The sequence below is a fragment of the Phyllostomus hastatus genome, unplaced genomic scaffold (assembly GCF_019186645.2).
Source record: "Phyllostomus hastatus isolate PE091 unplaced genomic scaffold, TTU_PhHast_1.1 phas_scaffold_182, whole genome shotgun sequence".
Lineage (NCBI taxonomy): Eukaryota > Metazoa > Chordata > Mammalia > Chiroptera > Phyllostomidae > Phyllostomus > Phyllostomus hastatus.
The window spans coordinates 23,982,326-24,007,564 of NW_025334013.1; the positions used below are offsets into that span (position 1 = coordinate 23,982,326).

Sequence of the window (25,239 nt, forward strand, 5' to 3'; positions counted from 1 at the left end):
CCCAGCAGGCAGATGGGATAGGGGTTTGGAGCACAGTGACAGAGCCCTCCTCGGGGGGCTGGGTTCAGACATGCTCTGCCCAGGGCCCCGGGACAGACCCAGAGTTCAGTGCAGAGCAGCCAGATGCGCGGGGCTGAAGCAGAGGGCGGGCTACGGACCACGTAGAAGCACACTCCAGACCTCTCTCCCCTGCATGCTCTGGAGATTCTCTGACCCGTGACGGGGCCGGACCACTAGCGGAGGGATCGGCAGTGCAGCGAACAGACAAATCTGCGGGGAGGGAGGCCTGCAGTTTCTTCTGGGGGATCCCTGCCAACTGCCCTGCTGGGGCAGATGCTACGGGGCAGAGAAGGGGGAGACATGGCATGGGCTGTGCTAGGACAGGACGGGCCTTGTTGATTTCTCATCTGTCACCCATGTCACTGCTCTGCTCACATCTGTTCTTTCAACAGCTGGCCTCTGGGTCACATGGAGCTGGGGAGTTGTCTGAGGTGGGACAGACTCCTCACCGGCATTGCTGGGTCTACAGCTGCTTCCCTGCACCTGGAGGCCTCGGAGTTTTGATCTGTAAGGTAGAGACACACTGTGGGGTGATGTGAGGTCTGTTCTAGAAGGCAGGGGACAGGGGGTCAATAACGAGGACACTGGGACATCATACTGGCATGCTGGTAATGTTCTCAGGGCCACTCTCTTTAAAAAGTGCTTTCCCTAGCCATGAGCTGTGCCCATGTGTGGGGTGAGACTCTGGGGCAGAGGCCTCTGCCACCTACAATACTCCTGCCTTTTCAGGGTATTCTAGGTGGAACCAGACATCTACCTGGCAGTTGTGCAGGCAGGTGTTTGAGCAGGTCTCAGGAGCCCAGTACTGGCATGACATTGCTCCCAAGCCACAGGCCCTGCTGTCCTGCTGCAGACACTCTCAGATGGAGACAAGGCTCCTTCACCACTGCTGTCCCTCCCCAGGGGGCACCTGCTGCGCAGAGGCCCACCCATCAGCCCGCACAGCTCTGCCTTCTTCCTCAGGGTCTGCAGTTCTTGTGCGTGTGCACCTTTCCCCATCCCCACGGGGCTCTCTGCCGCCTCTGCCCCCGGTGGCCTCTGTCCTGGACTGTGCTGCTGTAGCCCCCATCTCTCACCTGGTCCCCACCCATACTGGCTGGGTTATGTACACTCCGTGTGCAGACGTGCAGGGAGGGGTGCGTATACACATGGGCTACAGGTCATATATACACTGTGCATATATATATATACAGCATATATATATATCTTTTTACATTCATATATATATTGTACAGAACATTCACCTTCTACCAAAAACAGTTTTGTGACTTCACGTATGGCCTCAACTCTGAAATTTTAACTCAGGGCAAATGCAAGATGGACACGAAAGCGTGAAACCGGCACAGGGACAGAGGGCAGGGCCCTCCGCAGTGGCGAGCAGTGGGGCCCGTTCCCAATGTGTCCACCCAACTTGGGAGTCTGTTCCAGATGTGTCTATTCTGGAGACCTGTCTACAGGGTTGGGCTCATTTTTCAAATCTGTCTAGGGGGCTGGGCCAGTCCCAGGTGTTAAGTCCATACAGCGATTTTGACCAGAGTTTGGCCCTTCCAGATGATGCTCCACTCAGGACCATTCCGGGCGTGGGCCAGAGTTCAGCCTGTTTCTGGATGTTTGTGCATATAGCTGGGGATGGCTTGGGGAGGGATCAGCTTCATGCTGAGTGATAAAGAAGCAGCTGCAAGCCCCCACACAGCACCCCCTGGAAAAGAAGGCAGGGAGGGAGCTTCTGACTGTCCTGGTTGGACTTCCGCCTTCTGAGAGCTTCAGGAGGGGAGTGGCTTCTAGCCACTTGGAGTCTCCACCTACTTCTGCCAGCACCCCTGCCAGCACCCCCGCCAGCACCCGGGGTGAGCCATGGTGCTCCGCTACTTGAGGCAGTGTCTTGGCTGTGCTGGGGGTCTGAGCAGCCACAGCAGGAAGACCAGTAACAGGTCAGGGGGAGAGAGAGAAGGAGGGCTCGTTGTCCCAAAGCCCAAGAGTCTTGGCGGGTGTGTTTCTCCTCACTGCTGCCCCTCAGCTTGGCTGGTCTGAGCGCGTTGAGAGGAGGCACTGGCATTTTGAGGTGGGAGATGGGGGTGGAAGGTGGGGGCACTCTGTAGGGCCAGACAGGGACAGTCTAGCACCTGCTCAGGCAACTCCCATCTTCTGCTCCATCCAAACCAGCGTTTACACTCCCCATCACTCTCAACCCCGGACCTCAGGTGCCTCTGTGCACGCATCTGGGTACACCCGCTGGAGCACAGTCCACACCCGCTGGCAGGCGGGCCCAAACTTGGATTCCACATGATCCTCCTTGCTGGGAACACTTTTCCAACCCCCACCCCCCAGATGTAGCAGAACCTTCAGTACCTGGGACAGACACAGCTCACACCTGGGCAGAAGTCGTTCCCACTGCACTCTGCACCTTGGGCTGGTCTCGAAGACAAACACAGGACGTCAGCCAGAAGTTGAACATTAGCCACACATATGGACATAAGGCTCAAGCGGGAGGGAAGATCAGGCAGCGTGTCATCCCACTTCCATTTTGGAGCCCAAAAAATCATTTCAGTGCCTTTGGGGGACTTCTCTAACTCAATTGCATCTCTGATATTCGCCACTCTTCACTCCTTTGATGAAAGCCCATGCCGCTGCCTTTTCTGTCTCTCATCACAGTCTGTCTATGTGCATAGCCTCAGCAGAACACATGTTCATGGAGTGTTATACATAGAGGCACACACGTGTGTGTGTGATATGAGCATGGGTGTGGGCATGTGCAAAGAAATTATATTGGATGAAGAAAGACAGTGGTTACTGTGGTTGATGAGAGCAAATGGGCAAATACTTTCATTAGAATCCTGTTACCTGGAAATTGCAAAAATATGTCATTTTTCCTTTCAAACACGGCACTCCGCCTAGAGCAGAGGAGTCACCAGCCACGAGTCTCTGAAGTTTCGCCCACACTTGGCCAGTGTCCCTGCGTCTGTGCCTAGACAATCTCAGCAAATCTTTGTGACAAAAGTTCTGTCCCCGTGATAGCAGTGCAAGCAGACCCTGGTTCCCTGCTTTCCTGATTGTCCATCTCTGCTCCTGCAGTGAGCTGGAACATATGTGTGCACTGAACACGCGTGTGAGCCTACACACATACGCAAACTCCAGTTCCCCATGGCTCCTCACATACAACAGGCACTGACCTCGCTGCAGGTCTGTCTGGGTTTGTCCTCTGTCATGCTCTCTGCTGCACACACAGGCCCACACATGCCTGTGCACACGTGCTCACACATGGACCCCTTGGTGACATGGCTTCTCCTTTAAAACATATTTGGCAATGCTGCAGGTTTTATCCTGTCCTCTACCCTCTGCCATTTGGTGCACAAATGCACATGCATGCACAAACACATACACTCGTGCATGCGTGTATATATACATATACTCACCAGAACCCCACTATGACATGGCTTCTCCTGTTTTTACACATATAGGGCTATGCTGCTTGTCCAGAGTGGTCCCCCTCATTTTCAATTCACACACATGCTCACATGTGTACACATACATGCAGCAGAACCAAAAGGGTTCTCCTATTATTGCCTGCCCCGGACTCTGGATATGTCCAAATCTGTCCTTCTCCCCCAGCCCCCTAACTCACACATACAAGACACAGATTCACACTTATGAACACACACACTCCTGCACCCAGAAGCTCACGACAACATGGCTTTTCCTATCGTTACATGTGTCAGCTGTGCTGCATGTCTGGCCTCTTCTCCCACCTCCAGTGCACACAGCCAGGCAGAGTTGCTCTGATTCTGGGAACCAGCTGGTTTGGTCCTGCAGCTCACAGTCCCCAGGAGGGACAGTACTTGTCATACGAGTCCACTGTGCTCTCCTGCTTTGGAAGTCCCTGGGGGAGCTCGAGACTACCCTTCACCCCAGCTGAGAAGGTCCTTGAGACCTAAATGTAGCTCCTCCCCAGTGAGGCTCCTCAAGCAGAAATAGGAGAGAGGTGGGAGGGGGTGGCTGGTGCTTCTGGGTTGTCCAGAATCAGTGGTCTGCTTCCCCTGCTCAAAGACCGCCCTCCGCCCTTGGCTGTGGGAAGCCCTGCTGGCCCCATCACATTCTCTTTAAGGACACTTTGCTCCTAACCCTTCTGTGTCTCATTCTTTTTCCAGAATCTTAAAGTCACAGACCTCTAGAGCATGCATCACAGCTAGCTGGAATCCATCTGGTGTACCCCTCCCTGGTACCCCATCTGCTACCACTTCTCTGCTGGACCCCCAAGTCCCACAAGGTCCCAGCTGCTCTGGACAAGAGACCAGGGCCAGGATTGCCTTGTGTCTCTGGACGGGCTCTTTGGTTATTTCTCCAGGAGGCAGCTTCTCTCTTCCCACCCTTAGGGCCTCTACCAGCCATGATATCCTGCCCCTAAAACCTTTCATTTTGGGGGGTTATCTTCAGGTTTGGCAAGTCCAGGAGGCTGGGAGTTCTTTGGGGCCCCTCTAGTTTTCCCCATATACCCCAAAGTTAGCCTGTGCAGTAGGACCTGGACCCCTCTTTTGAGGAGGCCTGACTTGACTTTCCCTTTAATCTAGGCCACTCTTCTTCCAAGATGACCGAGGGTCTCAAGGCCACCTGGCCAGGAACAGGAAGTTGCTGATGAGTATGTGGCAAAGAGCCCAAGCTCCCTAATGCCACCGGGGTTTAAAAAACAGCTTGGGAACCAGCAAAATAAGATCCGATGACTTGAGGGGCCTGTGGAATCTCCATGGAATCCACGGTTCCTCTGGGCTTCAACTATTGGCTGAGTCTCTGGGCATCCTCCTTTTTGAGAGGTTCGGGGGGTCTTCTCTCCTCTGGCCAGAAAGTGGAAAATAATTTTCTCCAACTACTCCCCCACTCTTCCAGAGAAGTAGGAGCCACTGGACATGGTGCATTCCTGCCTCTGTGCATTCTTCTCTCTTCCAGACCTCAAATCCTCTTCTTCCCTATGGAGGCCTCTGCCTTCAACTTTGCCCAAACAGAGGCTGCCACGGGTGGTGCTAAATCCAGGAGTTCAGAACCACATGAGCAGCCCTGCGGGGAGGAAGTCTTCCCAGGCATGGGGGATGGCCGTCCTCCATCTTCCACTCCCACTGGCAGCCCAGCTGTACCATCCTTAAGATGCCCAGGGTTTGTGTCTCTGCTCTCTCAGTCTAGCCCCAGGAGGGCTCATGGGGAAGGAGTGGCAATAAAACAGTGGTTTCTATTTTCTTTGGCCTCTGCAGGGCCGTGGCAGAAACTTCTGACTGTAGAGGAAAGTTGAGGGGCAGGTGAGTTTGGCCTGAGAGAGGCATGTGCTTCCTTTGGCCTTGGCTGTCTCGGCTGGCAGCTTTAGAACCCATAGAAGAAATAGGAAGAAAGTGAAGCCCAAGCAGCTGGCCTGGGGGCCTGCTGGTTTCCCAGGAGGTAAGGGCAGAGGGCTCCTGGCCCAAAAGGCAGGCAGCAGCTCTGGTCCCCAAGCCCAGTGTGGGGATAGGGGACGTTCCTTCCAGTCTCCTTTGTTTTCCTTCACCCTGCCCCTCAGGCCGGTGGTGCCCACCCTACCAGTGCTCAGGGGAACACGGGGGCCAGCGATGTGCTACAGGTCATGCTGTCCTTGCCCGGAAGCCGGCGATCATTGAACGTGTGCATGTTGATGACGGCGTCTGTCTTGACCATCATGGGAGGCTGCGGCTTGTGCTTGACCCGACGCTGGCAGGTGAGGGAGAAACGGATCTCGTCGGCCACAGTGCTGCAGAAGGAACGCTGGGGTGGGGGTGGGAGGAGAAAGGGCAGACAGGTGAGGCCTGGCCCTGCGCCTCCAGCCAACTCCTCCCCTTGCTCCCGAGCCTGTGCTAAGGCCACCAAGTCTCTCTTACCCTGTCACCCCACCCACCCCCTGCTCCCTGCAGGATGACTGGTTTGTGTAGCAGCCTACGGAGCATCCCATCTTGTTTGGAGACTAAGGTCGAAGGGCAGGTAGTATCATCTTATCCCTGCAAACCGAAGCTCTGAGTGGCATATACACTAAAGTTTGAGGACTTGACCTAACCTTTCCCCACTGGGTTATGAGAGCGGGAACCAGCCAGTTTCCTCTGCAGGAGCCCAGCCCCTGGCGCTAGTCCTGGCCTGGGGTCAGGGTCTCAGATACACTTGACGAGTGTGTGGGTGACCCCTCTCCTGGGAGGGCTTCCAGGTAAGGGGAGAGTCACCGTGCTCCCACTCAGGGAAGTCCAGTATGTGTTTCTCAAGGTGGCCATCTGGGAGGTAGGTCCCTGCAGGGCAGTTGGGTGGCAGTAGCCTCCTCTGGCCGAAGTCCCTGTGAGTACCTGAGAGGGACAGCAGAAGTGCAGCATCCCTCGCGGGTATCTGAGGGCAGAGGTTGTCCTGTAGCTTGCCTGGAAGGCCGTGGGGACTACCAGTGCCTCAGTTTACCCAGTGAGGCCAGAGCATCGGCACCAGGACAGCTCGTACAAAGGCTCTGTGGTGCAGGGGATGGGACCTGCCTTCAACTTCCAGTTCTGCCTCTTACCAGCCGTGTGCCCTCTCCAGGCTTCTCTTTGTTCACCCACTAAACATGGAACATCAGCCCTCACCTCCCTTTCTTTACTCTGAAAATATTGTTCGAGCCCCTTCTGTGTGCCAGGCACTACTCTAGGTGTTAGGCGGTCAGCAGTGAAAATGACAGATACGCTCCCAACCTCCAGGGGGCTTACAGCCTAATGATGGGATAAAGACAGACAATAAACATGTAAGCAAATAATTTCAGATAGTGATACCTATGATTAAGACTAGAGCAGTGAAATGGGTTAGAAAGGGTTTGGAAGTAGGGGCAGGTGGGAAGGCTACTTGGGAGGCGACGGCTGAGCGGAAACCGAATGACTGGAAGACACCAAGAACACGGCGCTCTGGGGGAGGGGCACCTCAGGTGGACAGGACGGCCCGTGCGAAGGGCCCCAGGCTGACACACGTTTGGTGCACGAAGGACTAAAAGGGAGGCCAGTGTGTATGCAGCAGAGAAGGGGTGGGGCGGGGTGGGAAGGCGGAAGGCAGAGGTGGGTGAGGACCAGATCCAGTAGGCTTTTGGGTGGAATTTAATTCCAATGATAATAGTAATTCCTAAAGAAGTTTGCTTTTTAAAACAATGTATCTTATTTGTTTTAGCTGTTCCTAATTACTGGACATTGAGTTTTTTTCCTATTTTTTTTTTTATGTGATAATTCACACTTCAACGGACATCTTGGTAAATAAAACCACACATATCCTTGGCCACTGCTGTTGCCTGCGCTGCTGACTCAGGCTTGCTGGTTATAAAGGCCTCCATGTCATTTCTGATGGATGTAAAAAGCTGCCTGCGTTGAATGGTCCCCCGCACACAGGACTTAACTACCGTCTCCTTTTGCACTGGCCCTGTATCACTCTGAGCTTCGCTGTGAGAGGCGCTTCCCCCAGCACAGCGGCCCTCGGCTCAGGCGCTCATTGAAACCACCCCACGCACTTTCTTAAGATGCCAATGCCGGACTCTACTACAGAGCAATTAAAACAGAGTCTCCGGGAGTGAGGCCAGGACATTAGCACTTAAAACGCTCTCTCCCTGTGATTCTAACTTGCTCCCAGGACCCAGAGCCACTGACCAGCCAGGCTTGGATGAATCAGACAGGTTCTCCCATCTGAATGCTTGGGCTGGACCTCTGAACCCTTTTCTTTTTTAAACTTTTAATTACAGAAATTTCCCAATACAAGCAGAAGTAGACAGATCAGTATAATGCACCCCTAGTTAACCATCACCCAGCTTCGGTAATTACCCTGGAGGGGTTTACACAGGGGAAGGGCATGGTTTGAATCAAGTTGTAAGCAGGGGACTGGCTGTGGATGGAGAGTGGGTAGAGGAGAGGAAGCGTGGAGGCAGGAAGGCCAGACTGGAGGCTGTTGCGTGGTCCAGCTAGAGATGGCGGGGCTCGGCCTGGGAGGGAGCCGCAGGGAAGGGAGGTGTGCTCGGAGTCGGGTGGGACTGGTGGGTGGGACTGGCTGGGCTCCCTGGTGGAGGGGGTGCAGCGTGTGCTCTGATGGGGGTGGGGCCTGACACTACCGTGTGCCTGGCACACAGGAGGCGTGACACCAGCACAAGTCCCTTTCTGCCGTCTTCCTCCCTCTCCCCTGCAGGCACCGGTGAGAGGGGCTCACCTGCTCTCGCTCTGCTGTTTTGCGGAGCTTGTACACAAACTCGCCCACGGCCACCAGCACGGACAGGACCAGCCCGGCGGCCAGCACGATGAAGATGCCCCCGATCTTCTGGATGCCCAGCGCGCTGGCCTCTTTGTTCTCCTCCTCGGGACAGCCACTGCCCCGCCACCACTTCTCCTTCATGATGTGCAGCTTGTCCTCCTCCTGCAGCTGCAGGATGGCGATGGTGATCTTGTCCCGGTACGGGGAGCCTATGGTGGGAAGAGGGGACAGATGTCAGCAGCACTCGATTCAGCCCCTGTGTCCCTGACAACACCCTGGCTGGTGTCAGCCGCCATCGCTGGCCCTCTTGGAGAGCTCGTGAAAAGGGGGACCCTGTTGCCAGAAGTTCTCTCTTTATATATGGCATCTGGGTGGGCCGGAGGGTGCTCCCCTGAGGTAGGGAGTCTTCCCTCTGGATCCCTGTTTCCACGGGCCCCTGCACAGCACACTGTGTCGGGCTATCTCGACAGGGGTCAGGCCAGGGAGAGCAGGTGTGACCTCCGAACGGTCCCCACCTCTGGGTTTGCCCCAGTTCTCTGCTGAGGCCAGGGCGGACCTCGAGAGGCACGTGGCTCCACCCCTTCTCTCTGGGCAGAGGAAATGCCAGCCACCTCTCTAGGCTCAGTGGGGTGAGCTGGGAGCTGGAGCCGGAGACTGTGTGTGGGAGGGGATGAGGGGGCCCAGCCCCGCCCCACCTCCCCCACACCCCTGCCTGCAGCATCTCACTCACCCATGGGCGTGCCGATGCCGTAGCCCTTGGAGTCGATGAGGCCTCCGATCTGGGTGAGGTTGCAGTTCCTCTGGGTGACATACTCAATGGTGGTGGACTCCATGAGCAGCGCGTAGTCCGCCGTCAGCGTCCTCTGGATGCCCTCCTCGTTGTTCTTGACCAGCGCCGAGGGCTTGCTGCTCATGAAGGCCCACATCTTCTCGAAGGTGGAGATCTTGGATTTCTGGGACACGAGGGGAGGGGTGATGCACACACAGTTACCAGGGACCAAGCACTGCGCACCCTGCCGGGCAGAGCTCCGGGCAGGGAGGTCTGCCCACAGAGCTCAGCGTGAGGGGGTGCCACCCATTGCTCAGACTTGGGCACTGAGGCCCTAGGAGGGCGGGTCCCAAAACACTGGGCTGGTGAGTGACAAAGCCAAGATTCAGACGCAGGCCCACCTGTCTGGAAACCCTTGGCTCTTTGCTATGGCACAAGTGATTTTCACATCAACTTTTACAAAATTAATTTTCTTTCTCTATTATTTATTAAATAGTTATATGTGCAGGCACTATTCTAAGTGCTTTACTGCATTTGTTCATTGACTCTTCACAGCAAGCATAGGAGGCAGGTACATTAGCCCCATGTTACAGATGAGGAAACTGAGGCATGACTAAGTAACTCGCCTAAGGTCACTCAGACACCAAGGGGCAGAGCCAGGCTTGAAACCCAGACTTATTGGCTCCAGGGTCCATGCTCCTAACCATTGAGCCGCACTGACTCCCAGAGACCACTGCGAGGGTACAGAGGGAGAGGTGGATGGCAATGATGGCAAAGCTCGTGGGTTCTGGGCCCCCCATGTCAACTGCAGTGCACTGCGTCTCGGGAAGGTTTTGTCTGAGATGAGGGTTCATGTTCCATTTTACCCCAGTGAGAGAGAAGCAGGGTGGGAACTCCAGGATGGGGTGAGGTGTGGGGCTGTCAGAGCAGGTGTCTGCAAGCCCTGCCCCTCTGTCCCCAGGGCCTCCTGGCTAGATGCTGCTGCGTGAGAACCAGTGTCCCTAAGACTAGAGCTGGTGGGTGGGCTGCAATGCTTCTGCTGCCTGGCTGGGGAGACTCAGAGAGGGCACTGGGGCGGGAACAGGGGCCTGACACCGAATGTCCCCTGCTGCCGAGGAGACCGGGCAGACCTGGGTGCGTGGCCTTCGTGAGACTTCTTGTGAATGTAGCGCCTGCCAGCTGCCTGCTCCCAGCAGGGATGGGCCCTGCCCCCGCTGATCCCAGGGGAGCAGGTGGCTCTGCAGACCCCATTGTGCCGGCAGTTTCCAAGTCTGGCTGTGCCTGTTTGTGACGTCAGCCTGTCTGACTGGCACCCGGCCCGGCTCCGGTGTGCGTGACCGTGACAGCATGGGTGTGCTCGAGCAGGCAGGCGCAGGGCTGGGGGTGGACAGAGATGGGGAAGAAACTGTCTGCCAGGAGCAGGATGGTGGGGGTGGGGAGAGGCTGGGAGGAAAGTGTGCCTTCTACTCCCCAGGTGCTTCCTAGCTCTGTGAGACCCCTCTGAAACTGGCCCCTGTAGACTGGGGCTTGCCAGGGGGAGGGGAGGCCCCCGAAGCTGCAGGCAGGACCCCACTTGGAATTCCACCTGAGCCCAGATTCTGTCAAGTACCAGTGATAGCTCCTTTGGGCACAGGGTCTGGGGGCACATCCACAGACACGCCACCACTCCCCGGCCTGCAAATGTATCTGTCCCCAAAGCCAAAGGCCTGGAAGGGCTTGGATGCCCGGAGCTTCAGTGGGTTCTACCAGAGCACAAGCTGCCTGTTCCCAGCTCCTCTAGGCCTCAGCCTTTCTCCTGTTTTCAGCTCTTTCTGCTCTCTAGCTACTCCACTTCCATGGTTACTCTCTTACCTCTGCAACTCTAGCCTCCAAACCTTCTGTTCTCTCCAGCCAGTCCATCCTCTCAGTTATTCCTCTGTCTCAGTGCCTCCCGTAGCCCAAATGCCCCTCCACCACTATTGCCCTTAAAAACTTTCCCAATGTCCAGCTCTTCTGACTCACCAGACATTTCTTATTTTGTAGATAATTTCTGATATTCTGACACCTCCCCCACCCCCAGACTCTTTTATCTCTCGGGTCCTTTCTTCCTCTGCTACCTTTCCTGCCTGGATTCTCTGTGGCAGGAAGCTTCTCTATGGCTGCAGTGACCCCCATCACCGGGACTCAGCCCTACCCCTGGATGTGGGCTGGACATCAAGACTTGCTTTTAACTCCCCCCAGTAGCTATGGGATGTCACTGTGGAGATTAGGCTACATGCGCATGAACTATCGTCCTGCTGTACTCTCGCTGCCCTGATGGAAGCCGGCAGCTGCCGTGTTGTGAGTTGCCCATGGAGAGGCCCACAAGACCCACAAGGAATGAAGGGCGGCCTCCAGCGAATGGTCAGTGGAGAATGGACACCCACTGGTCAACAGCCAAGGAGGAACTGAATCCCACTAAGAGCCACATCAGGGAGCTTGGAATAGAAGCCCCGAGATGACTGCAGTGTTAGCTGACACCTTGAATGCAGCCAGTGAGACTCCAGCCAAGGGGGCCCAATCAAGCTGTGTTGAACCCTGACCCACAGACTAGCAGATCACAAATGTTGTTTTAGGGCGCTAAGTGTTGGGTAATTTGTTATGCAGCCACAGATAACTGATACACTCTCACATACTCACACAAGCTACTTCTGTTCCCAATTCAGTTGTTTTGGTTTTCAGATAATCAGTGCCAACTACTCCGTTAATCTGATACCCAAGGCCTACCATCCCTGCTTAGTGGGCACACATGCTCCACAGATGCTCTGCCCTCCTGCTTGTGGTGGCTAAATACTATTTTCCCATCCTCAGCTCCTTTCCCACCCATCCTTCCTGCTCTCCAGATCCTCCTTCTTCTACCAGAGCTGGGAACCAGGGGCTGATGAGGTCACTGGGGCTCCCCTCACACCTCCAATGCATGCATGCAATCCATCCGTCCCTCCACCCCTCCATTCATCCACTGTCCCCTCATTCATTGTGTTCGTGTTCTCATCCATTCGCTCACACAGCATCTATGCACTAATTTATTCAACTAACTATCTGACCACCCACTTTGCCTTTTACCTATCTACCCATCCATTCATCCATCTAGTCAACCATCTGTCCATCCATCCATCCACCTCTCCACCTCATCCATCTTACCCACTCACCTCCCATGCACATAGTCAGCCATTGGTAAAGTCTCGAAACTGGTAGAAGTAACTTGAAATGAACCATTCAGGGAGTCCCGCCCCATTCCTTCTGTCTCAGAATAGAAGAGCTTGTTCTTACTCTGCAAACTCCTCCCTGCATCCTCCCCCCAACGCGCCATTCCTTCTATACATAGGCAAGCTCGACATCAAAACATATGCTCTTTCCAGTAACACTACATCATTAAAGGAGACAGAAATTTCCAGTGGGGCTGGAGGAAGCGTTGAGGCCACCAGACTTTGAGGAAAGACACATGAAAGCCTCTGGTGGTAAACGAACAGGGAGCTGGCTGTGAGGCTGGTTTCAAGAGGTTGTTCTCTGCCAGCCTCAAGTTCAGGGTCAACAAATGCACTACCTCTGTCACCTGTAGGCGGATGGGTCTGACGTCTACTTCTCTAGAATGGCCACCCACTGTGCTTGTCCTACATCTTGGGACCTCATTTTTAAACACATCCACTCATGGTCTCTGTCCCCCTTAGGGGACTGAGTCCGTCTGTGATTCTGATTCTGGGCACATCGCCGAAAAGCTTCCCTCTGGCATGTATGAGACAAGGAGGGATACATCTGGGGCCCCTCCTGGGACCTCAGGCCTCTTTCCCATCTCCCTGGGCCTGACCACCAGAACCCCATGTTCCTCTGGTCACCGCCCCAGGGAACAGTCGCACATGCCCGTGGCTCCTGAGTCCTCCTGCCTGCCCCGGTTTCACTGGGGACCTTAGTAAGCACTGCTTCAGGGCCAGTCGCCCAGATCAATTAATGGAATCATTTGGAGCAGCCAATACAGGGAGATGCGCCAGAATGAAGAGACTTTTTTTTTATCAGTAAAATTGGCAAGAAAGTAAGTTTCAGGCTCATGACTTTCAATTCCAGCCTCTTCAAAGAAGTAAATTGATTTTCCTCAACTGAAGATACTTAATCTTGAGAATTTAACATTTCTGTACAAGAAAAATATATGTAGGTATATATATATATATAAATATATATATCTATTCCGAAGGGAGCTGAACCCCAGGGAGCGTGTGTAGGGAGACAGCGGCAATGTGATTCCATGTGAGACCGGGGGTATTTTCCATGTTGAATAGGAGACCTTTCCCAAAGTAATTGGCTTTCTTAGCCCTGGGCGGGGAGTCTTTGGCTTTATCAGATCCCCATCCTCGAGCAGTTAATCATGTCTCTTGGCTTATTTCCTCGGGGACCAGGAGGTTTTCCTAAGTCCGCTGCTTCTGCCTGCCTGTCTGGGACAGGCTGGCTGACCCCCCAGCCCAGCGGCCCCTGCCGTCTGTCTGCACGTGCCCCTGAGGTTTGCCTGTGTGGGGCTGCAGGCTGGTCCCTCCAGCGGGGAGTTGGGGGGTGAGGGCCACAGGCTGCGGTGGTGGCAGTGGTGGTAGCAGCGGTGGTGGCAGCAGTGGTGGGAGGGGTCAGCTCCACTGCAGGAACTCTGGTTTTACATGCTAGCTTCTTTTATAACTGCAGGCGGGCATGTGATATCACACCTCTGAGCCTCACTGCCCACATCTGTAAAATGGGGGCTAGCTGAGCACAAAGGCAGGCCTGTGAAGTGCTCAGTAAGTGCCTGGCATCATCGTTTCTCTTTGAGGCTCTTTGATCCTCTGTAAGGCTCAGTTTGCTCGTATAGAAACTGGGGGTAATAATTTCCACAGTACAGAGTTGCTAGAGATTATAATGACACTATACTCAGCGAATGCTGACGGGAGCCACTCAGGGGACGGTTGTACGTAAAGGGTGCTGAGCAGAGCTTTGGTGAACGGGAGAGAGCCCTGCCTCTCGGCCCCGACAGCTGGTGCTTTGTGGAAGAGCCGGCTCCATGATGCTCCACCTTTCATGTTTTCAAAAAGCTAGAAATGTGATTTTTTTTAATGTAAGAATCTCCCAATTGTAAAATGCTGGCAACTAGTTAAAAATATATAAGCAATGTATGGCCTTCAAAATGATAAATATGGGTTAAGGAGGTCAGTGTATCACTGGTTCCAACGATCAACAATAAAAACAGCGTTTATGGCATGTGTACTGTGTCGGGAGCAGTTCTAAGCTGTTTATGTGAATTATCCCATTCAGCCATCTCAACTCTGGGAGGTGGATACTATTATACCCATTTCACAGATAAGAAAACGAAGGCACAGAGAGGTGCTCAGTAACTGAGTGGTTTTCAATCATTTCCCAGCATCCCTGGCCCTCCCCCTGCACCTGTCACTGCTCCTCTGCCTGCTCTGGGTCTCTTCTGTTCTGAGGACCGCTGGGTACTTAGCTCTGTGCAGAGGCAGGTGGCCGTCCTATGGTAGAGGCACTAGTGACCTCAACAAAGGCCCAATCCCGAACAACCTGGAAATATAGAGTATCCAGGTGTCAACTGGCGGGTATTTTTCCAATGTACTCCTTTTTGGGACTGTGGGGCAATAGGAGAAAAGGGTCCAGCCTGCTTCCTAGTCTTTCCCACTAGCCAAAGAGAGGGGCATCAAGAGGACCACCATACATACTGTAGCTCATTGCATCCTCTTGCTAATTGCTGCATGGTGAGAATCAGTATCCATGTCATTCAGGTGAGCAAATTCAGGCTCAGAGAAGTGATGCGACTTGCCCAAGGTCACCCAGCAGAGACAACACCCAAGATTTCAGTCCTGCTCTGTCTGACTTTAAGACTGACATGACTTAACTGTGCCAGGTGCACCCCACTGAGCTCTGCCTGTCACTGTGTTTCGGTCTTCCACCCCCACTTCCGACTGAAGGCAGGGCTACGGTGCCCTCAGAGAGACCCGCAGACAGGTCCAGAGGAACAGGAAGAGGAGATCCAGGAGTGCCCCTGAGCCTTCTAGATCACATGAGAGTGCTGAGCAGCTGGAAGGGGTGGTGGTGGACTGAATGGCTTCTCCGAGTGCCCTGCAGGCTCAGGTGCCAGGACAGGGCAAGACTGTGCAAGGGGGGAGGGCTTGACAATGCTAGGGACCCAGGGAGCCTCAAACTCTTGGCCCCCAGCTCCTGTCCCTTGTACACAGTCCCACCCACATGTGATGTGCCTCCCCTGCAGCCCGGCACCAAAGAGGGCTAAGTCCTGGGAGAAGCTGTCTTCTTACCTCCTCTCCCTTCAAAGCTGCCCAGCCCTCCCCACAGAGAACCCGTTTTCCCCACTTTCTCCTTTACTTTTTGCCTACATAGTTTTACAGCCAAGTGGTGCTTTCAAAGGCCTCCTTTTTCATCTCCTAATTAATTTTTATCTGCCAAGACAGAGGGAGGACAACATAGGAGACGCTGTTTGTGATGTCTACTGCTCCCTGACAACTCTTCAGATGGAGTTTCTTTGGAGTGATGGGGCTGCCTCTAGCCATGAGCCTCCTGGGCTGCAGGGTGGGGGCGTGGCCAGGGATCAGAGCTCCCCTGGGAGAGACAGCCCAATATTCTGCTGCTGCTGCTGGCTTTGGACAGGAATGGGTTCTCTCCCCTGGGTTCTACTCTCAGCCTGGGGGCTTCTTAGTTTTTAAAAATTTTATTTACTTATTTTTAGAGAGAGGAGAAGGGAGGGAAAGAGAAAGGGAGAGAGACATCGATGTAAGAGAAACATCAATTGGTTGTCTCTTGTACGCACCCTGACCAGGCACTGGACCTGCAACCCGAGCATGTGCCCTGACCGGGAATTGAACTGGTGACCCTTCGTTTTGAGGGACAACACTCAACCAGCTGAGCCACACCGGTCAAGATCAGCCATGCTGGTCAAGGCTTTTAAAGATGGTTTACAGCCTAAGCAGGAACACAGGGTAACTACAGAATTGAAGTTCATCTGCCCTGGATTCTGGGTCATTCAGAGGTGCCACCTGCTTGGTTCCTGCCCTCAACACGGGCTCTTGCATTTGTTCCATTCGGCTTCTGTCATGTTTTAGTTCCATGCTTTCATTCAACAATGGCGCGCGCACACACACACACACACACACACGGTTATTAGACTGTCCTGTTTGTTGCCAGGACTGTTCTAGGCTGGAGATCCGGCTCAACTGACTGTAGCTTCACTCTTCCCCAACTGACTCCTGGACTGGCTGGCTCCTGAGAGAGGTGACACGAACACTGTGACAAAGAGCACAGGCAGTAGAGCTAGATGGCTTGGGTTCAGATCCTCACTCTGCATTTCACTAGCTCGATGATAAAATGCTTGATGGTGAAATAGCAAGTTGGGGTTAACTCAGGTTACTTTCTGAGCCTGCTTTCATCGTGTGCACAATGGAGATGATACAACGATAGTCTCTAACCTTAATGCCGCTGAGAGAATGATATGAGTGAATACTGCAACCCCCCCATCCACAGTTGCACTTTCTACGGTCTCAGTCACCCGAGGTCAACTACGGTCCAAACATGTTAAATGGAAAATTCCAGAAATAAACCACTCGTAGGTTTTAAGTTGCATATGGTTCTGAGTGGTGTGATGAAATCTTGAGCTGTCCTGCTGCGTCCTCTGCAGAACGTGCATCATCCCTCTGCCCAGCGCGTTCACACCACCTGTGCTCCCACCCGCTAGTCACTGAGCAGCCGCCTCTGTTATCGGACTGACTGTCACAGGATTGCAGTGCTTGTGTTCAAGTCGCCCTTATTTACTTAATAATGGCCCCAAAGCTCAAGTGTAGTGATGCTGGCAATTCGGATATGCCAGAGAAGCTGTAAACTGTATGTACATCTAGGGAAAACATATAAGGGTTCACTATCATCTGTGGTTTCAGACATCAGCTGGGGGTCTTGGAATGTGTGCCCCATAGGTAAGGGGGAACCACTGTACAGGTAAAGAGCTTGGGACCTCGCCTGGCTCCTAGTAAGTGCTCGATAAATGTTGCCACTGTTGTTGACTTTGTTAATGTCTCCTGTGCATCCTATGGGTACTCCTGGAGCCAGCCTTGGCATATATACTCATGGGCAGGGGAGGGGCACCCCCTCCACAAGAAGACCCCAGGGTGGGTGTGGGGGAGGGCCCTCCGTGTGCAGACAGAACATCTGACCTGACATCCCAGGTACAGCACCGAGTGGCTGTGTGGTCATGGGTAAATCACCCAGCCCCTCTGGGCCTCCATTTTTCTAAGTTAAACTCAGGTTTCCTTCCAGCTCTAACCTGAAAGTGACAATAAGGCTATGACCTGGCCTGGGGCAGGGGAAGTGTAACTATGGGGAATGGGGTGCAGGGGGAGGCAGGGGAGGAAGTAAATTTGCCCAGGGGTCTGCTGGGAGGGTGCTCTGTGCCCCCAGCCCCTCGCCTGGGGTGGGGTCAATGTACCCACATCCAGGTCCTCTCTGCCTCCACAGCAGTCCCACTGCTGCTGCCGTGAAAGGCAGCCTGGGCAAAGGGAGCTACACTGGAATTAAAGCAGGAGACAGGAAGGCCGGACTTCAGGAGGAATTACTCAGTGATCAGGAGAGTAAGGAAGTGGAACTGGTTCTGCAGGGGGACGTGGAATGGCTGTTTCTGGCCTAAGGCCCTTGTGAGTGTGGGCCCTTGAGCCCTAGCCTCCAAGTCCCGCCCCTGCCCTCCTCACTGTGCCAGTGGCAGGGAATGTGGGTGAGGGCAGAGCAGGCTGCAGGAGGCACTGCTTGATGCTGAGGACAGTGGCTCGGTGGGGAGCTGGGACTAGGCTCTGGGAAGACAGCCTGAGCATCTGAGCATGGAGGGAGGAGAGGACATCCAATCAGCGGCAATGAGCCTGCTCCAGCCGTATTTATGCTGCTTCCCTTTGATGGGGAGCCCTGCTTGAGACGCGCTCATGAGTAATGCATGAGAGATGCTGTGGCAAGTCACAGGGCCGGGCTGCAGCCTGAGCATAGGCACGGACAGGCATGCACACACACAAATGTGTCATTGTACATGCATCCCGACACGTGTGTGCAGGGGCCATCACACACACAAAAGCTATTACACACACATATGTGGGTCATTCCACAAACGCACAAGCTATTATGCACACACAGGCCCACCCCCCACTCACACTAATTTAGGCACACTCATGGGCACATTTAAACAGAGAGGCATGCATATGTTCTCCACACACATATCATGTAGACACTCTGGCACACACTCGTAGACACTCGTGGGCACATATCCACACACCCAGATCCCAGAGATGCATGAGAACATATGCTCACCAATACACACACATATGCGCAGACACTTGTGTTCATACACAAACACACATGCTCCCACGCAGGCATACTCTTTGCGTGGGCACAGATGTGCACGCATACATTCTTGAGTACAATTTACATGTGTTATATGCTGCTGTATGCACACATCCACCTAGCACATACTCACATACTGCTCACACTCGTGAACACATACACAGGGTCCTAGAGAGCCCCCAAACTGCCTGTGACCACGTTTTTCCCTTTTCTTCTCTCTAAACGCATGACAGTGACCTCTGAAGAAGGCCACGTTTGCTGCTTCTCAGTAGCAGTAGCAACATCCAAGAGGGGAGCCCTTTTCTCTTTGCTGAGCAGGAGCCTACACCCTTAAGGAGGGACACGGGAGAGGTGGGGGTGGGAAAGGATCGCAGCAGGGCTCTGCTGTCCCAGAGGCAGAAGGCTTTCCCACCCAGCCCCTTCCTGCTCTCCTCATCAGGCCTCATCGGAAGCTCAATCCATCACTCAGAGGCTTAGCCTAGAAGGAGGCCAGGGCTGGGGCTGGCGGGCTAGGACCCAGGGGAGAGGGACATACCCTAGGCTTTCAGACTGATCGAGAGCAATTGACTAATAAAGAAATAACCGAACAAATGGACCTATAGCACGGAGTTCCCAGATCCCGACCATTTCTGAGAAAAGCTGGGACAGTGGTTCTTAAAGTGTGGGCCCTGGACCAGCAGCCTCAGAATTCCCTGGGAACCCAATAGGAATGCGCGTCCTTGGTCCCACCATGGCCCCACTGCACCAGAAACTCCGAGAGGGAGGCCCACCCACCCAGGCTCAGCCCAGCCTCCCAGGTGATTTGGATGCACACTCGCAGCTGAGAACCGTGGCCCACCGGGGAGTCCATTCTACGGTTCGTGGGCTGCGTGTGGCTCAGGATGGCTGTGAATGCGGCCTAACCCAAAATCATAAATTTACTTAAAGCATTTTGAGATTTTTTTTGTGATTACGTGTTGCAATGTATTTAATGTGTGGCCCAGAGACGCCAAGAGGTTGGGCCCCCCTGGTTAGACCATGGGCCATGGAGGACAGCAGACCTGGATCAGCGTCTGGCTGAAGAAGCTGTAGGTGCTTGGACGAGCCCCTTAATGACTCTGAGCCTCAGTTTCCACATGTGTAAAGTGGAAATAATTGTAGCACCTGCTCACAGGACTTGTCATGAAGACTAAGTGAGGCAAGCTCTTAGTACAGCGCCTGGCTCACGGGGAGCTCTCGGTGGTAGTGGCTATCGTTATTACTTTAATTTCCAGAGGAACATTTACAGCTATGGGTTTTCAGGGCCAGCCAGTCTCCTAAACCCTCCGCTACTCCAGTAGAAGGTGCACAAACACTGGGGAGCAGAGCCAACACCTTACAAGGCAGGAGGAGCAGCACCAGATCCCTATAAGAGTAACCTGAGCAGGTGATGGGGCTTTATCCAGACTGGGTTATTCCGGTTATTCCAAGAGTATAACTTGCTAAGGAATGCTTGTAAACATTTGTTGGAGTTTTAAGCCTCTTCTCTTCCTTGGAGGATGCACTTCCTGCTGCCCTCTAAGTGGTGAAGAGCTGACCCCCAAACCCAGGCCAGCCTGGTGGAGATGGATGCTGGTGAGACCCAAAGCCAAGGGCAGGAAGCCCACTCACCCAGGGCCTGTTTGTGCATCTGGCCTCCCTTCTCCTTCCCCCTTCTCCATCCTCGTCTCCCCACCTGTCCCCCTCTGACAATTTAAGGAAATAAAGCACACTTAATCTGCTTGCCCCAGGTATAGGAACTTCTAGGATCTTTGCTGGGACCCACCCAGGAGGCTATATCACCACAACCCTGAAAAGTTAACTGGTTCCCAGCGGGAGGGACTAAGCCCTGGGGATTTCTGGCCCCTTGGCTCCATGTGGTTAGGGAAGGACAGCAAAGGGTCAGCTTGTGGTGCTGCAGTGGGAGGGAGAGGGCCTCACCTTGAAGAAGGTCATGGTGGCCCCATCCTTGACAGCCCCATACTCGATCTTGGTTTGCTTGGCCAGGTCGTCAGCAGAGTCGATGGGCGATTCCATGCGCTCTACGGTCAGAAAGGCGGCTAGGTTGGCCGTGTAGGAGGAGATGATGATGAGCGTGAAGAACCACCAGATGCCACCGATGATGCGCGTGGACAGGGCTTTGGGCATCAGTTCAGACCCTGGGGGAAGGGAAGAGGCAGGTGGTCTCTGACGATGCGCAGACCAGGGCTGCCTGGGTCCTCTGGGTCACGGACTCCACTGACGGTCTGAGGAAAGCTGAGTCCCAACCCTCCACCAGTGATTCTCCGAGTGTGGGCCCTGGACCAGCGGCATCGGCATCACCTGGGAACTTGCTAGAGATGCTCATGCTCAGGCCCATCCCAGGACTTACTAAATCAGTAACGTCAGGGGTGGGGCCCCACAACCTGGGTTTGATAAGCCCTCCAGGTGATTCTGATACAGGCCAAAATTAAGGACTGCTGCTCTTCTAGAACAACAGGCACGTGCCCAGCATTTCCCAGGCTTGGCAGGCCCTCTGGTGCTTTTCCTCGGACCCCGTATGGCCCCTGCTCCGAACACCTGGGGGTGGGGCCCCTGGGCTCTTGAGTGAATCCTACCCCTAACTCTCCGTATGATCTTGTGCCCAACACTCCCCTCTCTGGGGCTCTGCAAAGCAGGAACAATTGTCCCTCGTCTTCCCAGCTTCACACAGATACAGGGAGGCTGCCGCGATATAATTTGAGGAGAAATTGTATTGCAAATACAATTGGTATACAAATACAAGATTGCTATGCGGTGCTTTGCAGGAGGAGAAAAATCAACATGTTTTGAAGCTCTTTGATGAGATAGATCACGCTTCCTCCCTGACCTTGGGTGTGGAGCACAATTTAGGCGAAACCTTCTAACTGAAGTAATTAACTAGGTGGCTTTCAAGAGATTTAAATAGCAAGTGACTCCTGAACTTTCCAGAATATTGGGATCTGCAATCTGAAAAGCGTGTGCTTTGATATGGATGATTTTTTTCCCCCTCAAAGAAATCACTCAAGGGAGAGGTTTTCAAATACACAACTATTTTCTCCCTCCTAATCAAAACCTCACGGGGAATACACTAGGGGCCAAGGCTTTGAATAGCAGCAGGAGATGGAAGAAGAGAGGCTATTACTGCATTGAAGGTCTCCCAGGTCTTTCCCAACTGTCACTGAACAAAGATGATGGACAAAGAAGCAAGGTGAGGCTTCAGGACACTCATTAATAGTGGGGACAGAATGAGGCACTTCCCTTGAGGGCTGCCTGTCGCTTCCCACCAAGGCTCCTCAGCTTCCTCGCCCAGCCACCCACCCCCAGCCTCACCTGCCTGGCCCTCCCCCAGACTGCTCCAAGCCAGCGACAGAGCTGCCCCGCAAAGGGGGAATGGCTTATTTTAGTTGTTGGTTGGTGAGCTTTGCCTGGCTCTGTTGGACCCCCCTCAGGCCCAAGTCCCTACCCTGGGCTCTGCCATGGATGGGAAATCATCAGCGGGGGGCAGGCTGATCTTCCCTCACCCTTCTTTGTTCGAGTGCCCAGCACAGGGCTTGGAGGGTTGTGGGCACTCAGGACACGTGGGGTCATACCATTCATCCGCTCATTCATCCATCCATTCAGCATTTCATGGCAGATGCCTATAAGGACCAGGGTTTGTGCTGGGCCTTGAGGATACACACAGATGAGTGAGGGACAAGGACATTTTCTTTGGATCCTCTCCCCTCCCATGCCCCGCCCCCTCCCGGCTGTGTCACCCACTGTGCTTCAGTGAGGTCCTAACACAGGCAGAGATTTGGGTTTCCCCATTCCCCAAGATAAGAGACTCTGGGATGAGCGGCAGCAGCAAAGGGCACATGTTTTCCCTGGAGGGGTTTCCTGTGCCCACCTCCAGCTCATGGTGTCTCTTCACCACACCCCTCGAAGCTGGAGAAGATGCTCTGCTCTCTGAGATCTTTGAGCAGTTGCACATATCTCCCAAGGGTGAGCCACCAGCCCAGGGTCCAGTCCTGCGCACTGGCCTTCCCTCAGGAAGATAGAAGAATGTGGTGTCCTTCTGTGTATCCCATCTCTGATGCACTCAGGCTAAAGAACCCCACTTCAGACTTGCCCCTTCCTACTCCCAGACTCCCCACAGTCCAGTCCCTGCTACACCCTGAAATTCTCTCAGCCCATGCCGTGCTTTACCCTCATGGGCCCTACGCCAGTTTGGTCCCATCATCTCATTCCAGCAATGGCCTCTCACCTGGCCTCCCTGCCTCCGGTCCACCATTCCACCCATCCTCAGCCCAACTTTGTTTGGCCAGAGTCTGCAGTGGTAAGGCTATCGGTGGGGTCAGTCCCCGCAAGAGGGATGCGCTGTGTCCACCTCAGCTGGAGCAGGAGGGACTGGGGATGAGCCCGCGTGACGTGGGTGGAGGTGGCTCATCTGCTTCAGCCTTAGAACACAGGTGGCAAACAAAAGGCCCAAGGGCCGAATCCGGCCCTCCGCCTTGTTTTATCCCGCCCAGCACCTTGTTTCTACCTGGCAGCAGTGCAGAACTCTCGATTAACAGATGGAGTAGTCACATTTATACAGTCCTAAAATTACATTCGGCCCTTTGAAGGCAACCACGAGGCTGAGGTGGCCCCTGGTGAAAATGAATTTGACACCCTTGCCTTAGAACCTGAGCAGGCCCAGAAGCAGTAGTGGTGGAGGGTGGGGACCTGGGGCAAGGGCACACAACTGGGTGTCCAGGTGTCTCCAACCTTGTGATGGCTCAGCGGGTCTGAGGCTGTTCTGGAGGGTGGGTTGACTCTGCTGACTCCCAAAAGGTTCAGCACCCCTCCCTCCCCCTCCCCATCAGGGAGAAGAGGTTCCTGGGGGAAAGGAACTCCCCCCACCCCCCTGCTGGCCCCGAAAGGGGGCACATACCTTGCTGCATCAGGGAGCCCATTCCGAACCAGAAGCTATTTAGCAGAGTGAAGTTGTTTTCCACCACCTCCGAGCCAGGGTTGCAGGGGTGAGCATCATACCACTCGTAAGGGCTGAACCTGCAGGGGGAGAGGGGAGCAGTGAGGCTGAGCTGCAGAGAGATGGGGTGGGGGGAGGAAGGGGTGTTGGTATCACGGCAGCGGGTGGTTTAGCAAACACTGATGTGCGACCACTTTAGCATCAATTGCCTCATTGTTCCTCCGGGAAAGCAGGGATGGGGAAATGAGGACCGGTTTGCTGTGTGCTTTATTGTTAGTGGCTTTTGCTGGTTATAAAAGTAATTCAGCAGTGTCTCTTAAAATTAAAAGTGCACATGCCCTTCAACCTAGCAATTCTGTGACTCATTAGCCATCCTAGAAAAAACACAAGTACATGAGTGCAAAGAGAAATGCCAAAGGTGTTTATTGAAGCGTCGTTTGTAAGAGCAAAACCCTGAAAACAAGGAAATGTCCTTCAACCCGGGTCTGATGAAGCAAGCGATGCCCCCGCCGCACTGTGAAGTCTCACGCAGCCGGCAGAAGCGAGCACTTCTAGAGGTACTGACAGGAGAAGGTCTCCAACATGCGACGTTTGGTTAAAAAAAAGGGATAAAAATAAGAATAATAGGATCACATTTTTGTAAATTCCCAAAGACACAGCTTTCTACCTCTTTATGTCCATTTGTATATAAATATATATAAAGCGTCTGGAAGAATCTAATTAAAAAAATGTGAGTGTTTTCCTCTGGGAAGGGAAATCAGAAATGGCAGAAGGAACTTCAGGGAAGCCTTTTTGCTTTATATGTATTATATGAATTTTTAAAAGTGAGAATGGACTTTTTGAGTTATTTGTATTATGTATTTACTTATTTACTACTATTTATGACTATTTCATTATTTACTTATATTTTTGAATGGCTTAAATTGAATTTAAAAACTTAAATTGAAAAAAGTAAGACACACTCCTCATAAAATAGTCAAACAGCCCAGAAGAATACAATGAGGAGGTGAAAGCACTCCAAGACCCCACCCCCTGGAAAGGACAATGCGTTATATAAGTTTTCAGCTTTTTTCCTCTGGATATACACATGTATGTGTGACAGGGAGACATGGTTACTGTAAGCCCCCCGAATGTCTTCCAAGGAAGACCGGAGGGGCCCGTGTGCACAGCGGCCGGAGTCCCAGGTGAGGAAAGGCAGGCTGGAGGGAGCCAGAGCACACTGCAGAGAGAGAGGCCCCGGAGGACGTCTCTCAGGGGCTGGCATGGCCGGTGTGGCATGAAGCAGAATATCCTCGTGGCAGTAAAGGCCTTACTCAATGCCAAACCCCTGGTGTGTGGCAGGTACGAGCCAGGCCAGGCCTGTTGCCAAAATGGACAAGCCCTGTGCTGAGCCAGAGCTGCCATGGGGTGGGTCTGGGGGCCTGCCACCCTCACAGATCCCATCTCTGGGCAGCTGCGTCCAGCTCTCCGTCAGCCAGCATGGGGTGGTCCAAAGGACACAGGTCACACGGAGAAGGGGACCGAGGGCCACATACACCATACAGATGTGCTGTGTTTGACCCCAGTAGGGTTGCAAAACATCAAATTTGTGGCTACATATAACAGCCAAGAGGTGTCACCTAAAAGCCTGAGTCACTCTCTAAAAATCACGAACTCGGCAGCACTGGTGCCGCGTCCTGCCTAGCGCAGCTGTTGGAGCCGGGTACCAGCCACCCCTCTTGCCAGGTGCGTGTCTCCAGTTTGCTTTGGTCCCCATCACTCCCTGCCGCCTGCCACTCAGCCTGCTTCCCTTCCTCATTGTCCCCATCCAGCCCCTCCGGCCACCTCCCCCAGCTCCCCCAGCCTCCATCTCATTTAAACTCAGATGGGGCATGATTTG

At 53.7% G+C, this 25,239-nt stretch overlaps 1 protein-coding gene across 1 annotated transcript in view; it reads right to left on the reverse strand.

The window, feature by feature from the left end:
• Window positions 1–1,897: 1,897 nt before the first annotated feature.
• GRIK3 (glutamate ionotropic receptor kainate type subunit 3) overlaps window positions 1,898–25,239 on the reverse strand; it is a 208,584-nt gene continuing 185,242 nt past the window's right edge. Inside the window, exons 12-16 of the mRNA XM_045859909.1 lie at window positions 23,322–23,440; window positions 20,351–20,568; window positions 9,008–9,230; window positions 8,236–8,486; window positions 1,898–5,817 (exon numbers count right to left, since the gene is read on the reverse strand). Coding sequence (XP_045715865.1) covers window positions 5,623–5,817; window positions 8,236–8,486; window positions 9,008–9,230; window positions 20,351–20,568; window positions 23,322–23,440 — 1,006 coding nt within the window. The 3' untranslated portion in view covers window positions 1,898–5,622. The remainder of the gene's footprint in view (window positions 5,818–8,235; window positions 8,487–9,007; window positions 9,231–20,350; window positions 20,569–23,321; window positions 23,441–25,239) is intronic.